The sequence below is a fragment of the Engystomops pustulosus genome, chromosome 5, assembly GCF_040894005.1.
Source record: "Engystomops pustulosus chromosome 5, aEngPut4.maternal, whole genome shotgun sequence".
In the NCBI taxonomy this organism is placed as follows: Eukaryota; Metazoa; Chordata; class Amphibia; order Anura; family Leptodactylidae; genus Engystomops; species Engystomops pustulosus.
In genome coordinates this window covers 101,084,564-101,103,040 of record NC_092415.1, presented here as the reverse complement: position 1 = coordinate 101,103,040, position 18,477 = coordinate 101,084,564, and the positions used below count along the sequence as shown (strand labels likewise).

Genomic DNA, 18,477 nt, shown 5'->3' with positions numbered 1-18,477 from the left:
ATTATTATTATATATTGTTATTATCATTAGAAGGGTCCACCCCTTACTAGCATGGTGTACCTAATAAAGTGGCCGGTGAGTGTATATCTCTGGATATCTTCCAAATGTCCCAGTTTTGACACAAGAGTCTAGGTAAATGCTTATAAATGGATGTTAAAATTTAATGGAGTCAACATCTTTATTAACCCCAGTTCCTTACTTATACTTTATAAGTAGAGATGAGTGCACCCAAACTTACCGTTTAGCTTTGAGGTTCAATTGCAAGAAAAAAGAACACAAATATCAAAAAACAAGGAGTTAGCCACCCCCTTATTATCCTGTTCCTAGCAAATAAATCAAAATTGGGTAAATCCATTTATGTTTCAGTATCAATGTTAATGATTTTCTGGACATGAAGTAAAACATTTTATTGCGTTTTAATATGCAAGTAGGGTGGATACTTCATTCATAAATGATAACCTTAAGTTGAAACATATAGTAATGTATTCATAAATAAAGAAAATATGACGTTCTATTATTAGAGTTTGATATCACAGGCGCTGTGATATTGTTGGGTGACTGTTTTTTTAAGTAAAAGGACTATATAATTAGAATAATTGTATAGAAATTACAAATTATGTTTGGTATGATTTAGTAGCATGTAAACAAACATGTGGTTGATTCTTTTGTAATGTTTGAAAAAAGTAAAACATAACTAGAAAAACCCTGTTATTCACACATATTTGTACAACCTGCAGCACTAATTTGTGCCTTTCATTCAAGTTGTCATGTTTCATATTCTGCCAAATTCCACCATGTCAATATGTGAATTGCTGCTGCAAGTAATGTAGATGTGGCCCGGGGATAGCTTTGTGCTAAGTATTCTAACGATAAGGTGTCACAGCCTTCAGATGTAGCTGTACTGAATGTAGAAATGTGCTGAATTGGAGATGCAATGTATTTCTGCTTACCAATACATATTCAAATGACAAAGAACATATTGAATCTATTCCTTGTTAGGTTAAACAAGTACTGTATATGTGTCACTTTCTTCTAATATTCCCTGAGGAACATCTATTCCTTCTGTTTCATCAGCAGAATGTATACAGCAAGGATGTACTCACACTGATTTCTAACACCTTGCTCATTTCTAAATATAATAATTGCTTCATCTGTTCCTAGCTATGTTTTATATACACTCACTGCAGAATAGCTTTAACCCTGCAGAATCAAATTGATTTCAACTCCAGTTATAAACCCCTAAAATAAATAACTCATTACCGACAGCTTTCCATTCCCGAATGTGTTTTTTTTTTTTAGTTAAAAATCAGTATAACAACTGAGACATAGGTTCATTTGGCTTCCAAAAAGACAAGATATTTTTTTATATATATATATATAATTTGAACCTCCAATAAACCCATGTTGTGGCTGCTTTTCAGGACCCGAAGTTTAGGAAGCGTGGAAGTATGCATTGTAATGGATATACAGTAAGACTCATTCTGACATATGAAGAAGCCATTGTAAGTAAACTCTGGAGGTGCCCCCAGGTCTAGTGAAGCCAGTGATCCCTGACTTTTTTGTAATAGCTCAAACTTGAAACATTGGTGCCAACTGCAGACATTGCATGTTGTAATATTAATATATACAGTAGTGTTGGCAACATGACAGCAACTTAAACACAAAATAATGTACACAGCCTTCATTGTGCATATGAAACAGAATCAGCATAAAATGAACACTCCACTTACAGCAGACACCCACTGTGAATGGACTGACAAAGTCCCATATGCAGTATATGGCATTTTGCAAATAAACAGATTGTGCATAATATGAGACATCTACATCTTATTGCCATAGTTATACACTGTGGCAATGCAGACATGCCCCAGAGTCTCAGTTTATGTACTTCTGCTGTATTTTTGGCCTGATAAAGATGTCATTTTGGGATTGAAACATGTAACCGAAATATCAATAAAAGTTTTGATTATGGACAACAAACTCTTAGTTCTGGTAGCACTCTGATCCATGCCCTGTTTTTCTACCTCTATTGTTACATGTTTTAACAGGGCAATCAAATTTTTCCCCTGGCAAGATGAATCTATCAGTACCTCCTAAGGTAATCATTCAAACATGTGCAAATAAGGCACCCCTTTCTCTCCCTTTAATTTTTCTTTCTCAATAGTAGTACACTGCTTTCTATAGCATCCCATCCTCTCTCTTTTTGATTTAATCATTGCATATAAAATAATAAATCTTATCAGCATTCAGCAGTTAGTAGTGCAAATGCATGTTGTACCATAACCTGAAGTTATAGATTATTTTTTATTTATGTTTTCTCAACAGGTTGTAGAGCCAGAAGCAACAGATGACTCTTTCAAACTTTAAGTTGCTTCCCAGCAAAACTAGCAATTCCCCTAATGAGAAATAATATATAAAAATTACATAATTTGTTTCTACTGGATATCTCTGACACTACAACTAAAAGGAATCCCCTAATTCTGTAGCATATGGCTGATCAAAGGATCCAAAAAATAATGATTGTTAATAGTGTTAACAGTCACATGCACTGAACTTGTAAGAAGCATTGTTTAAAAAACTAGTTCCTTGAACTTTACTTCCTAAATCTAGGCCCACAAATGTGTATTGGCAAGATGTGGATATGGCATAACCCATTTGTAAATATGGCTTGGTAGTGGCATGATTACAAGTGTGCATACTGTAACAGTATTTTAATTGAATCTTAACTGTATGTTGTAGACAAACACAATTATACCAATTTTATACTATATTGCACAATAATATTCCCAGACTAATAGTCACATTGATATGTCTAATGTTCTAATTATATGATGTTTATGCACTTCAATATAAGCTAAATAACTTGCTAATTAAGTGATTTATTAACTGTATCAATTAGCAGTTGTATGCCATCAATGCACTCTCTGCACATACTAAATTTCTTGAGAGAATCTATATAAAGAATCTACTTGTTTTTACACCTACATAGTTTGGAAGACCTCAGTACCTATCACATTCATTTTAATATTTCCAATTTTCCTATTTTGTCATAACATTTTATATATTGCTTTGTATGTTTCCTATTTATATTTACTTCATGTTGCTTCTATATTGTAACCACCTAATCCTCTGTTCACGGTAGGCGTCTGAGGAGGAACTGATTGTACCTTTGTGTCTACTGCAGTGAGCAAACAGATTTCGCTGGCCATGCTGTTTGGATTGATTAGCACCACACCCATCTTTTTTCTGCAGCATTAGCTTGGGTTCATAGTTAGTAAATCCGTTGTGATTGGCAGCTTTTTAGACTAATCATTTGTCCTCTGTGTTGTTCTCGGAGTTCTAGCCAAATCACCATTGAGAGAAGGCACTGAGCTAACATAAGAGTCATGCCCACACTTTTTAGGGTTTCTTTGATTATAAGGATTCATAGTTGGCTCTATATCTAGTTTGAGATTTTGTTAACTGTTTTCCTGGTATCCAGACTATGGCTCTTTAGAACGGTTTGAATAAGCAGGAATTAGTGTGTAGATTAGTGTGTTCAGAATTAGGGCTTACGGTCTTGTCCATGTTCCTATACCTGGTCCCCTTATTACATTTATATGAATTATTATAACTATGTAATTACAAATAACAGAAATGCAAAAAAAAATTAGAAGAAAAATAAATAAAATAAAAATCATATGATATCAAACATCAATAAAAAGTGTTTATGTAAGTTCATATAAGTGTATATAAAGTTTTTAGAATAATATAATCCAGTTTTCTCCTTTTACCACTCATTTGTGTATTACCATCTATTTACGCAGTAAATGGGAACAGAAAATGACTTAAATATGATACTGCAATCAGAAATATGGAATTATATTTCAGCTGCATACAAAAATGTTATCTACAGATAAACATGCACTGAATGTATCTCTGTAGAGCTATTTTGGATTTTAAATGTTCAAACCCCTAGCTAAGAAGCACAAATAAATGTGGTGTAGCCGGTGGGGATAGAAAGCTGAGAATTTATATGTACTTTATTCAGCTGAGTGAAATGTTTTGACTCACACTCAAGAACCTTTATTAAAGATTTTTCCTTTTAGACAATGTTTAGACAAAGACCCTCTCATTGTGTTATATTTTTGTATCAAAAGTGTCTCAAAGTTAGTTAGTGCAAAGTTAGATTTATCAAAGTTTCTGACACTGAATGATAAATCTGGTGTAGTTTAAGACTGTCTAGCCATACTTTGCATCTGCTATAAATTGGTGCAGATAACTCTACCATTTTTTTGCTTTTGGCAAAATTATTACAAAATTCAGTCCCAAACGAATTGATAAATCTGCCCATATACACTCACCGGCCACTTTATTAGGTACACCATGCTAGTAATGGGTTGGACCCCCTTTTGCCTTCAGAACTGCCTCAATTCTTCGTGGCATATATTCAACAAGGTGCTGGAACCATTCCTCAGAGATTTTGGTCCATATTGACATGATGGCATCACACAGTTGCCGCAGATTTGTCGGCTGCACATCCATGATGCGAATCTCCCGTTCCACCACATCCCAAAGATGCTCTATTGGATTGAGATGTGGTGACTGTGGAGGCCATTTGAGTACAGTGAACTCATTGTCATGTTCAAGAAACTAGTCTGAGATGATTCCAGCTTTATGACATGGCGCATTATCCTGCTGATGTTGGGTACATTGTGGTCATAAAGGGATGGACATGGTCAGCAACAATACTCAGGTAGGCTGTGGCGTTGCAACGATGCTCAATTGGTACCAAGGGGCCCAAAGAGTGCCAAGAAAATATTCCCCACACCATGACACCACCACCACAAGCCTGAACCATTGATACAAGGCAGGATGGATCCGTGCTTTCATGTTGTTGACGCCAAATTCTGACCCTTCCATCTGAATGTCGCAGCAGAAATCGAGACTCATCAGACCAGGCAACGTTTTTCCAATCTTCTACTGTCCAATTTCGATAAGCTTGTGCAAATTGTAGCCTCAGTTTCCTGTTCTTAGCTGAAAGGAGTGGCACCTGGTGTGGTCTTCTGCTGCTGTAGCCCATCTGCCTCAAAGTTCGACGTACTATGCGTTCAGAGATGCTCTTCTGCCTACCTTGGTTGTAACGGGTGGCGATTTGAGTCACTGTTGCCTTTCTATCAGCTCGAACCAGTCTGCCCATTCTCCTCTGACCTCTGGCATCAACAAGAACACAGAACTGCCGCTCACTGGATGTTTTTTCTTTTTCAGACCATTCTCTAAACCCTAGAGATGGTTGAGCATGAAAATCCCAATAGATCAGCAGTTTCTGAAATACTCAGACCAGCCCTTCTGGCACCAACAACCATGCCACGTTCAAAGGCACTCAAATCACCTTTCTTTCCCATACTGATGCTTGGTTTGAACTGCAGGAGATTGTCTTGACCATGTCTACATGCCTAAATGCACTGAGTTGCTGCCATGTGATTGGCTGATTAGAAATTAAGTGTTAACGAGCAGTTGGACAGGTGTACCTAATAAAGTGGCCGGTGAGTGTATATTTTAAAATATAAGAAAAGAGATTTTTTTCATGGTTATACTAAAAGGCCATGTCCATTGTTATGCTGCTATAAGGGAACAGCATGGATATGCTAGAAGACCTCAGATTGAAAATGAACCCTAAGGCTAAAACCTGTTTCTTAGCTTCCCCTACTTGATTGCCTACTCTACCTCTAAGTGGCTGGTAACAACTGGTTAATGTTTCCTTCCTGTGCAAAAGTGCTAAACAATACAAACATAGAAGGGTTGTTGAAAAATGTGGGTCAGGAACAAATGGGAAATGCAGTGCAGAATAATGGGCAAAACATATACCCTGTTTCCCCGAAAATAAGACAGTGTCTTATATTAATTTTTGCTCCTAGAGAGGCACTAGGTCTTTTTTTCAGGGGATGTCTTTTTCCCCATGAACAAGAATTTACAATTATCGTTGAACAAAAAAAAAATCAACTTCTCTAACCTCCTTATGACTCTCCAAACTCTGAATTTCATGCTGTATTTCTTGTGATTCCATTTCTATTAGAATCTTTGGCCCCAATCTCTCATGTTTGGGTAAAATCACTTTCCATAAATGACCCTTCTTATCCTGGTAGCTGCTGGTATCACATTTGCAGCACAACAGTCAGTGATTTAATTCCATGAATTCTTCCCCATGTCACAACCTTCTAAAGCATCTAAAAGATTTACTAATACTAATGTATGGAGTGGGGGGAGCTGCTGCAATGACTACCGCTAGGTCTTATTTTTAGGGGAGGCCTTATATTTCTAAACCTGAACAAAATTGTACTAGGTCTTATTTTCGGGGGATGTCTTATTTTAGGGGAAACAGGGTAGTAAAATATCAGCACATACAAAAAAACAAAACAAACAGCAAAAGCCCATAGATCAACAAAACACTTAAGAGGACTGGTACCAAGCCATCCAAATATCCAAAACGTAAATATAAGCAAGGTTACTACAATAAAACATAACTTCTTAACTTGTAATACAATAACAGCCATAAGCATGCACACTAATGTGGTCACTTGGTCTAAGACCTACAAGTTGTAGTCCCCTAGTGCTATGTACTTTGCGCATAACCTGCTTTCACTTGAAGAGATCCTCATCAAAGTAAATAGGATAATGGCCAGAAATAGGATAATAGGGGGAGATTTATTAGTGCATCTATGCATATAAGTACTGAAATAATAGCACTAAAATAACAGATTATTTTCAAAACTACGCGACCTGCACACCTTGTAAGTGTGGAGGAGTTATGAATGGGTGTGTCCCCCAGATGGAGTGGGTGAACAAGGGTTATTCCTGTCCCATGCTTGTGCATTCTTATAATAACCATTAGAGGGATTGTAAAACGTTTTTATGTTATGGAAGTGAATGGGCATGGCAATGAAAGTGCATTCTGTTGATTCATCAATTAGTGGTATTAGTGGTATAAGTATAAGATTGCTACCTCTTCCATTCTGAATAGGGGAAAACATGCAAACTTGGTACAAGCCCTTTAGCTCATGCACTGAATCATTCATATATGTTAAGTAGTTTCCTACTTAACATGCTGTCTAAAATATAAAGAAGGGCAGTTATCTAATCCTTTACAACAATAAAAAAAAATGCTAATACAGTTAATTCAAGGTACACACATCATATCAATGTAGGGTGGATGGGTCAGGAGGCTTCAATGTTAATGTACAAATACCTGAATGTACAAGTACAAGAATCTCTAATGTACAAATACCTGAATGTTCAGTACAAGAATATCTCCACAAATCTTTTTAAAGCTAGACCTGAGACCAGGACAAGGGTTATCCTCTATGCCTAGAGGAGAGATGGTTCTACCATCGACATGGACAAAGCTTCTTTACTGTAAGATCAGTGAGACTATAAAACCCCATGCCGCAGGAGATTGCTATGGCGGACTCTATGTACAAGAAAGGCCTTGATACCTCACGAGCAGCCATAGCATTTTTGACCTGAGCAGACAGAACCTTTTTAAAGGTGGCGATCGGGGATGCATCGTTCCATGCAAATTCCAAGGCCAGAGTGAAAACTGAACTGCATAATCGACAAGTCACCAGAAATGCCGTGTGAGTACCCGTGACCAGATCGGCTCGATCCCACAGGGGAGTAGCCCTGGCCAGAGAGAAGACTGATGATAACTGTGACCTTAGATCACTCCAAGACAAACTGTGTTGGCATGAGTTCTATGTGAAAAGAGCATTGGGTTATGAAGCCCCTGCACAAGTTGGGGTCCCCATCATATTTATGGGGCATGGATAGTCGTAGTCTTGGTTCTGCGACAGGAAGGCAAGCCGGGGTAGCAGGAGTCGTAGGAGCATCCTCAGCTACCTGTTGCTGGGTAGCTAGCAGCTGTTACAGCATGGAGGTGACTTGTTTCAATTGTTCGTGCTGAGCAGCAATCTTCAAGGATTGGTGGGCCATGATGGTGGCTAGATCGGGCCGACTGGGAAGCGGGACCTCGCCGGGATCCACGGCCGGATCTTACTGTCAGGCTCAGAGGTAGTGGATCCCCTGAACCAATGCAGACAATGACACAAGCCACTAACTAGGAAAGGAGTCTAAGGGGCACCCGGTTTTCCCGTGGTCACAGAAATAGTGCAAGACATCAAACTCAGCTTTCTCTAAGACCCAGAGCATGAAGATCTGGCAGATTTTACAGGAAGAGCTAGGCTTATATACTTTTCCTAAAAATGACCAGCGCCAATTAACGGCGTCCTGGCCCTTTAAATCTAGAGAAGCCGGAAGGAGCCAGGAGAGGTGAGATGCGTGCGTGATGCACTTGTGGGGCCAGAGGGACACGGGTGAGCCTGTGACCCGTGATATGGGTCGTGGGACCACACATGACACTTATTAATAGTGTTTAATACATGTTACCACTTTATTCTGCATGGCTAGTGCTTTTTATGGGTAGAATAGCTATGAATGGAATAGGGTTTGCACAATGCCATGTATATATTACTATGGATGATACTGTGCTTCCCCGTACATCTAATTATTTACTTTCTGTGTACCTATTACCTGGTCTGTTCATTTTGTGTCTCTCTTGAGAAATTCTTGTACACATTTTTTAAAGATGTTATGCAATCAATAAAGGGTATTTATTCATTCCTAATACAATGAATGGTACATTTTATCCCTCTTTGTTCTAGTTTTGTTTGTTGTTATGATCACAGAATAATGTGGAAGCGGCTTTAAGCAAAACAACTTGTTGAATCAGACCCAGTACGGCTATACATATGATATATTAAAATTTCCAACACAAAATAGGGAATGCATTTATAACGTTCATTTTGAGTTAATTTATACATTAACTCATCATACATTGCAAAAAAGCTTTTTTTAAACTATAAATGAAAAAGTCCTTAAACTTTTGGTAAGTTTTAACTAGCCCTATGTGTCACAAAAAAAATAAATGCTGAAAAAATAAGTTAACGCCATTCAACTTCTACATATGACAATTAGCTAAAAATGCCCTGGCCATTAATGCCTTTTCAGGTCTTGTCATTAAGGGGTTAAGTGCATAAATGAGCAATAACAGGCATTTTTATTGTATATAGTAAACACTTTTTTAATACTTGACCCTTAATATGAATTATACATTCAATATTATTATTAAAGGAGCCCATAGTCTATAAAAATGTTTCATGTGTTATTATAAATGTCAAATTAAATAATTTTTTACCCTGAAACCACAGTGATAAATAAAACTAGTGGCCATAACCTTTATGTGTAGAAATAATCCTTGTCATATATTACCAAGAGGTCAGACTGTTAGCGTCCCATCAGTGGATTTAATTTACTAAAATGCTGTATTTTGCTAATTTACATTTAAAATGCTGTCTGTGGAGATAAAACTGTATGCCTGACACTGAAAATTACCCAATAAGGAGCAAATGACAGAAGGAGAAAAATATGCTTTATGGCTGAATGCAAACATTCAATACAGTATGAATTTACCATTGGTACGTAAAATATGATTGCATTCATGGCATTGCACACTATTAGTAATAGAAAATAGCTGTTATAGGAAATGAGAAGAAAATTTCTATATTTCTTGATAGGTAACGACAGAGGCAGCCAAGGTTTTATGACTTCATATTTTTCTTTAATCTTTCTTGAATTTTCTCCCACCTGCCTCACTATTGCTTTCTTTATACATGTAATTTTCCACTTGTATCTAACTGATTTCATTGCAACATTTACCTGTATTTTTTAGGTTTCTGCAGCCCAATAATAGCAAGCTTAGGCTATATCATATATATATATATATTATATATGCATATACCATATATACTCAAATATAAGCCAGGTTTTTAAGCACAACAAATATGTTGAGAAAACCTAACTCTGCTTTTACTTGAGTCTATTAAAAAAATTAACTCCGTACTCACCTTTTGGAGGCATCCCGCAGGTCATCTTCTTGTTTATGGTCCGCTTAGTCTTTGGGTCCCTGCGCGCTGCAGGCACCAACATTTTAAAGTCAACCGCTTGCTACACAAGAGGAGGCGCCAGTAGAGCACAAAGAATGAGGTCGGCAAGCAGCTGACATTATAGTTTGTGTGTCAGCAGCGCACAGGGACCCTAGACGGATCTGGAGGACCAGAAGGAGGAAGAGGACCTGTCAGAAAGGTGAGTAAAGAGATATTTTTTTAATAGGCTGGGAATACTCTGGGCAAGGGGCTGCTATATAAATATATATATATATATATATTACTGTCACAAACCCCTCTATGAGGTCTCAGAATTTAGCCTTTAAGCTCCACCCATTTCCACAAAATGGCCTTCTAATGCTAAATTACTTCATGCATTCTTCATCCAGCTAATCCACTGCTACCACCCAAAAGTTACTTATACAAAGAAGGCCGTAGGCACCTCAACCACACAGAACATGCAATCACTACATACACTAATTGAACCAAGGTAAATTACCTGGTAACACAATCCCTTTGCAAATGAAGATCCTTTAAGGCAACAAGAAGAGGCTTATTAAAGTTAATACTTTAATATATATAAACAATACAGTACACTCAAAACAAAGAGAAGTTACAAACAATATACACTCACCGGCCACTTTATTAGGTACACCATGCTAGTAATGGATTGGACCCACTTTTGCCTTCAGAACTGCCTCAATTCTTCATGGCATAGATTCAACAAGGTGCTGGAAGCATTCCTCAGAGATTTTGGTTGACATGATGGCATCACACAGTTGCCGCAGATTTGTCAGCTGCACATCCATGATGCGAATCTCCCAGTCCACCACATCCCAAAGATGCTCTATTGGATTGAGATCTGGTGACTGTGGAGGCCATTTGAGTGCAGTGAACTCATTGTCATGTTCAAGAAACCAGTTTGAGATGATTCCAGCTTTATGACATGGCGCATTATCCTGCTGAAAGTAGCCATCAGATGTTGGGTACATTGTGGTCATAAAGGGATGGACAGGGTCAGCAACAATACTCAGGTAGGCTGTGGCGTTGCAACGATGCTCACTTGGTACCAAGGGGCCAAAAGAGTGCCAAGAAAATATTCCCCACACCATGACACCACCACCACAAGCCTGAACCGTTGATACAAGGCAGGATGGATCCATGCTTTCATGTTGTTGACGCCAAATTCTGACCCTACCATCCAAATGTTGCAGCAAAAATCGAGACTCATCAGACAGGCAATGTTTTTCCAATCTTCTACCGCCCAATTTCGATGAGCTTGTGCAAATTGTAGCCTCAGTTTCCTGTTCTTAGCTGAAAGGAGTGGCACCCGGTGTGGTCTTCTGCTGCTGTAGCCCATCTGCCTCAAAGTTCGACGTACTGTGCATTCAGAGATGCTCTTATGCCTACCTTGGTTGTAATGGGTGGTGATTTGAATCACTGTTGCCTTTCTATCAGCTCGAACCAGTCTGCCCATTCTCCTCTGACCTCTGGCATCAACAAGGCATTTCTGCCCACAGAACTGCCGCTCACTGGATTTTCTTTTTCGGACCATTCTCTGTAAAGCCTAGAGATTGTTGTGCGTGAAAATCCCAGTAGATCAGCAGTTTCTGAAATACTCAGACCAGCCCTTCTGGCACCAATAACTATGGCACTCAAATCACCTTTCTTCCCCATACTGATGCTCGGTTTGAACTGCAGGAGATTGTCTTGACCATGTCTACATGCCTAAATGCACTGAGTTGCCGCCATGTGATTGGCTGATTAGAAATTAAGTGTTAACGAGAAGTTGGACAGGTGTACCTAATAAAGTGGCCGGTGAGTGTACATACAATATATAGAAACAGTTATGGGAAAACGGAAATAAAATACCCTTACTATCAGATAGCGAAAAGCAAATTGGCCAGAGGACATGTCATGGAGGAATCCAGTCTTCTTATAAATAGAGTCCTCCGAACTGAACAAAGCCTTGTTGCAGATTTACTAATATAAACCTAGTGGGTTTTCGACCCCCACGCCTGGCTCTGATGTCACTGTGAGGGGGAGGTCTGCCTCTTTTTCTTCCCTTCAGAGAGGTACTGGCCCATAAAACCCCATAACATTTGATTGGTTATCTCACTACATTTCACCCCATACCAAACTTGGGGTGTCTAGGCCAAAAGAAGGTAGGCTTTTGATACTCGGGCCAAGGTGTATCTAGATCCTGTAACTCTCCCGTGTAACTGGGGACCCATACTTATTAATTATGTCCCAGTTATGGACAGCTATGATATTTCTATTGCTTGGTTCCAAAGATTTTTGAAGGGAAAGTAACACACAGTCTGTTATTCTTTTGATCTCTTTGTCCCCAAAAATGAGCTAGGTGTGGATTTTTGCACTTGGGATGGAAAAGTTTCCTCCTAATCTTTGGTCATCAAGGAACACCCTGTGGAGTCAGGCCCCAAGCTCCCACTTCTCTTTCTGGCTGGTTATAAACGTAATTAGCATTTGCTCTTTTAGTCAGTAATAATTAACAAGACACAATAGACAAAAAAAAATGTACAGTTGGTGCAATATTATCACATATACATATATATTTTGGTCACTGTGTTTTGTGTGAAGAGAATAAAAAATCTTTTACTACTGGTTTTAAAAGGAAACACAGCACTGTATCTGTTAAGTGACTTTACAGGTTTCTCTGCAAAAGGGTTAAACTGGGATAAATATTTTTATTTTTTTTATTATTTATTTGTCTTTATTTTTATTTTTTTTTTATTTGAAGAAAATGTTGTTCCATTTAATTCTACAGTATAAAAATTATACATAAGGATAACCTATTTCACCTTCATCAAGCATTGACATGTATTTACACATTTTTCCAAGAATCCTAAATAATGTAGAAAAAACAAGGTTTACACTTGCCTCCAAGAAGTTTGTGATTTATTAAGCCAGATCATTTACACATTACTGCAAAAAAGTGATTCAATTATTCCCTAAAATAACTTATGACCACTGCATAAGGGACTGGTAATGACATAACAAATGGCTCTTACCAGCTTAGCCTTAACAGTGAAAACTGGATCTAGTCACTAATAGACACAACCCTAGTGCTTGTCATGGGTAAACCCACGATCCATGTCATGGACGCAGGTAAACCCGTGCTCCGCTGCCTGCCTGTCTCAGTCCCCCGGCCGGCACTTACCTCTCCTGGCTCCTGTCTGTGCTCCAGGTCCCGGCCTGCAGGCCGCATGCGCGCTCACTTCCCTGAACTTAAAGGGCCAGCGTCCTTCCCATAGGTGCTGGTCACTTCTGGGTTTCCAATAAAACCCGGCAGCTCCCTTCACTCCTGGCTGGATCTTCAAGTCTTCCCACTGAAAAGAAAGCCTCCTGTGTGTATCCCAAGGTCCTGTTCCTGTGTGTATCCAAAGGTCCTGTTTCCTGAGCGTTTCCAGACGTCTCAGTGTTCCTGTGTGTTTCCAGATGCATCCCTTGGTCTTCATCCTGTGGTCCGTGTCCGGTGATCCATATCCTGTGGTATGTGTCTGGTGGTTCGCATCCTGTGGTCCGTGTCCTGTGGTCCATATCCTGTGGTCCGTGTCCGGTGATCCGTATCCTGTGGTCTGTGTCCGGTGGTCTGCATCCTGTGGTCCGTGTCCTGTGGTCCATACCCTGTGGTCCATGTCCTGTGGTTGGTATCCTGTGGTCCATGTCCGGTGGTCTGTATACTGTGCTTCAACAGCTGCCTGACTTACAGCAGTCTCAAGCCCGGCTTCCATGTCGGTCTTGCTTGGCTCCGGTGTTCCAAAAGCCGCCCGCCATGCTTACACTGCTTCTAAGTTCCCCTCCGGCTTTCCCAGAAGCTGCTCCAGAGTCTCCGGCTCTCCCAGATGCCGCTTCAGAGTCTCCACCTCTCCCAGAAGCCGCTCCAGAGTCTCCCGCTCTCCTAAAAGCCGTTCCAGAGTCTCTGGCTCTCCCAGAAGCCGTTCCAGAGTCTCTGGTTCTCCCAGAAGCCATTTCAGAGTCTCCGATTCTCTCAGAAGCCGCTCCAGAGTTTCCGGTTCTCCCAGAAGCCACTCCAGAGTCTCCAGCTTTCTCAGAAGCCGCTCTAGAGTCTCCGGCTCTCTCAGAAGCTGCTCTAGAGTCTCCGACTTTCTCAGAAGCTGCTCCAGAGTCTCCGGCTTTCCCAGAAGCCGCTTCAGAGTCTCCAGCTCCCAATAGTGCATGCCTGGCCATCACTGCCAAAATGTGAGGTGGTCGTATCCTAGGAAGCTATTTCGTTTCTAAGGAAAAACATGGCAGCATTTATGAGAAATTATCTTCAAACAGGAACATTTTTTATTAACATCCAATTGAATAAATGTTTACATATGGAAAATGAATTTAATAAAATGTGAATGCCCAGATAGAAATACCCCTTTAATGTCATTTCCTGTGGTCAGGCATTATCTATTAGGAATCCATTTCTTTAACAGAAAAAAGTACTTCAAACTCCGTCATATTTTGGTTAAAAAAAAAGGTGGAAAAACGGATGACTGTCTAACAGATGAGAACGTATGACAATAAAAATTGCATCCGTTGGGATTCATAACGGATCCATTCAATTTCAGTTTTTTTAAGAGGAAGCTAGAAACGTAGAAATGGAAATCTTAACAGTAGTGTGAAATGAGCCTTATATAAACATCATACTAAAATTGCTACAGACTGACAAACAGATTTGTTTTTTGTTTACTGCTATTATTCACTCCAGAGGTCTCTTTATAAAGAGGTGAGGCCAAGTATACAAAGCTATAGCGGCATTCTTTGAATGAATTGTACTCTGATAATTGTATAGTACAGCTGCTGTTCCTATTTAAGTGTCATGCCACATGAATTATACAACTAACATATATAATAGAACATACAACTGATTTACAGTTCTTCCAGGAAGATGTCAAATCAAGGTAACACTTTAGACAGACTTTAGTAACAATATGGAATATCTATAATATGACTGATATACTAATGCTTGATCCCAGTGATATGCATACTGTTTTGAGTCAATTTTAAAAATAATAACACCTTGATGAAAAGATTGTTACTAAAAATAAATAATTACCTGTCCAGGTCTTCCATTCTCACACACAACTGCATCTTTATTTTCAATGTATGGAGGGTTGTCATTGACATCTAACACTTTGATACCAATTGAAACATAGCTCACAAGAGTTGGGTTATCTGTAAAAAGTAAAACCATATGTTAAGAAAAAGCAAAGAAAAGATACAAGGGGCGAGTAAAGATAACATACTGTGGGTAAACACTGCACCCAGGTCAATAATAATGCTATTCATAAATGAAGCTTCCTTTATGATGGATTCAGTATTTAAAAAGGTAAATTAATTGAATCAAAAAAATGAAAGTAAATTGAAGATAACCCTCTGCATTGATATATCATAGGAATACGTTGTGTGCTCAGCTCATAAAGCAATCCACTACGTTTCCAAGTGAAGGGATGCAAGCAGTAATGTCACACCATTTGTGAAAGAAACAAGTTTATTCTGAACTATATTTAGTCCTAATGTTCTTCTGGGATGGCCAGCAACATTGTTTTAATTTCAAACAGTCATCCTTTCGTAAGATAAGGTACAATTTGTGTGCAGTTCCTTTAAACATGTAATAGTTTAGCACAATGTTGTAATTCAATAATGGAGATGACAATAATAAACTTTGGAATATATCTTATTAAATGTTAAAAATGTGGATGTGTCCTATCCTTCTATTTATCTTCTTTCTTTTTTTCTTTCTTTTTTTCTTTCTTTTTTTTTTTTCTTTCTTTCTTTCTTTCTTTCTTTCTTTCAGATAAATACACTATGGGGGCAAGTTAAAGAGTTCTGACTGGTTGCCATGAGCAACTAAAATTTTTTTCGCTCAAACACTTCTGATAAATCTCTCCCTATACGTCAGAACAAGCGAGGGATTCAAAGTACTTGAGCCAAATGTAAATAAAAATAATGAAGGTCTGAATTCAATTATGCTAAAGACCAAAATGGCCCAACAGCTATGCGAATAAAGGATATAATAGTAACAAGTAGCTGGGAAAATGCGGGCTTCAATTCCCAGAAAAGTGGGATCCCAAATGCCCACTACTTGTGCCAGCGAGGAATTATTTAATCTGTTAGAAGATTTCTAAATCATTCATCTTTCTATGCATAATACACCTTTTGTAATTCACAATGTCTTGTTGATACTTGCAGCTCGGCTACAGTGTTTTTTCTTTCCCTCGATCCAGTTTTTCATCCCACAGTCTTAAAGCTTCACTTTTACTTATTTTTCTTATATGTGTTCATTTTTTGTTCTAATAGAGGGGATTTTTTATTAAATATCTACCTTTAAAGCTTCCCTGTTCTGCTCTGTAAAAGCCAGCTGCTATGCAAAAGCTATCGTCATCCTGTGCTATCCTGCTTATAATATCTGCATTTGCCCTGCTGCCGCCTAAAAATGTATTTACAGCTAAATATTTCCCTTCACTTAGTAAAGTATTTATTCTTTGTGTATTTAAACTGTCAGCTCTGTTAGCAACTATCCAACTCCCCCCTGTGCCTAGAATTGGGGTGCCGCTTGTCTCTATGGTAGCCGTGGGGTCCGATTATAGACCGCAGAGCTGCCTTACATGACTGCCTGCGGGGTTTAACCCATAGGCTGACTGTTCAAATACACTGCCGTACATCAGTATAACAGTGTACAATTCCCAGAGTAGGACAAAAAACAATGTTAATACAAAATAAAAGTCCCCTAAATGCTCCACATATGGTAAAACTCCCAAACACAATAAAATCATTTCTGAACCCATATGGTGAGTGCCTTAAAACAAAATAAATAAAAGACAAAGCAAACATTATGATTTTTGCACATGCAACCAAATAAAAAAACACCTTAAGAAATTATCAAAAAGTCGCATATGCTCCTGCATGATACCAATAAAAAGTAAAACTCATCCAGCAAAAAAATAACAGCTCAATCAACAAAATGATGAAAATATTATGCTGCTTAGTAGATGGCAATGCAAAATCAAGTGATTTTCTCATAAAAAAGCTATATGTGATATCATCATCACTGTACTGAAGCACAGAACATAAGTTACATGTTATCTATGCTATTTGGTGAATAAACCACAAAAAAAACCGTGTAAAACTTAATTACAGCATAGATTTTTCTTTTTGCGACCCCATCCCAAAAAAAGCTAATAATATGGACAAACAACAGGGTACTGCACCCCCAAATATAAAGTTACTGCAATCTTTGAGGTGTCTAGTTTTTAAAATGGGTCCAGTTCTTAAAGGTTTTTACTGCTCTACTATATTAGGGGCTCAGCCAATGTGACATAGCGCCTGAAATCTGTCCAAGAAAATTTGCCAATAGACGCTCCTTCCCTTCCAAATTGCATTGTGTGCCCATACTGCAGTTTGTAATCACATGTGTGATATTACTCCATTCAGGAGAAACTGGGTAAATAACTGTGGGGTGCAAGGTCTTTTAGAAAAAAGATTTTCACTTACACAAGCCAATGTAAATACTTTCTATAAAACGCTCAATATCAATGTAGATAAATTCTCTGGGTAGTTTAGTTCCCAAAATAGAATCATTGTGGGGGGAGTTTGCTGTTCTCATATCTCAGGAACTTTTCAAATATATATGGCACCTGAAGAATCATCAAAATCTGCCCTCTAAAAGCTCAATGCCTCCTTTCATCCTGCTTTCTGCTGTGTACCCCTAAAGTAGTATACATTGAGATGTGGGGTATTGTCCTACTTGTAAGAAACTGCACAACAACATATGATATATGCTGTCTCATTTTATTCTAAATGAACGTGTAAATTTTAGGACTAAATAATCATTTTATAGATACCATTTAATAGAACCTCCATTTTGTTTTAATTCTTGTGAGAAGTTTAAAGGGTTAACAGGCTGTTTTGATTTTTTTGAGGAGTGCAGTTTTAAAAATTGGGCAATTTTTCTAATAAATATAACTTTGAAAACCCTTACAAAAATGAATTGTCCTCTAAAAATATTGACTCTGAAATTTACTTGAAAATTTGTAAAATTGCTGTAAACCTCCCAACGTCCTAATAAAATAAATTAACCTTCCAAATATTATGTCAAAATAAAGTAGATATATGGTTAATGTTAGTTAACAACCAAATAGGGGTGGGAGTGTTAGACTAACTATATAATAAGTATAACATTTAGAAATCAGAAAAATAGGAACATTTTTTTCATTTTCACCAAATTTCCATTTTTTACAATATATTTCAACTAAAATATAGAATTTATGTGAAGTACAATGTGTCCTGAAAAACAGTCTGCAAATAAACTTAGTAGCAGTCTGTAGTTATACTATCATTTTATTAACATCCCTGCAGATCCACTGAAATGGGGGAAATAAATAAGATGAAAGAATCAATGTAAAATATGGGCACTTACAGACAAGTTCCTGAGGTGGGATCGGAGTGGTCTGTTATGACAGTATTTAAACAATGCATGTGT

At 38.2% G+C, this 18,477-nt stretch overlaps 1 protein-coding gene across 2 annotated transcripts in view; it reads right to left on the bottom strand.

Moving 5' to 3' along the window:
• The window catches only part of LOC140133101 (cadherin-18-like), a 332,044-nt gene that overhangs the window by 9,892 nt on the left and 303,675 nt on the right, over window positions 1-18,477 (bottom strand). For both annotated transcript variants that reach the window (XM_072152759.1, XM_072152760.1), the window contains exon 9: window positions 15,052-15,170. In XM_072152759.1, coding sequence (XP_072008860.1) covers window positions 15,052-15,170 — 119 coding nt within the window. The remainder of the gene's footprint in view (window positions 1-15,051; window positions 15,171-18,477) is intronic.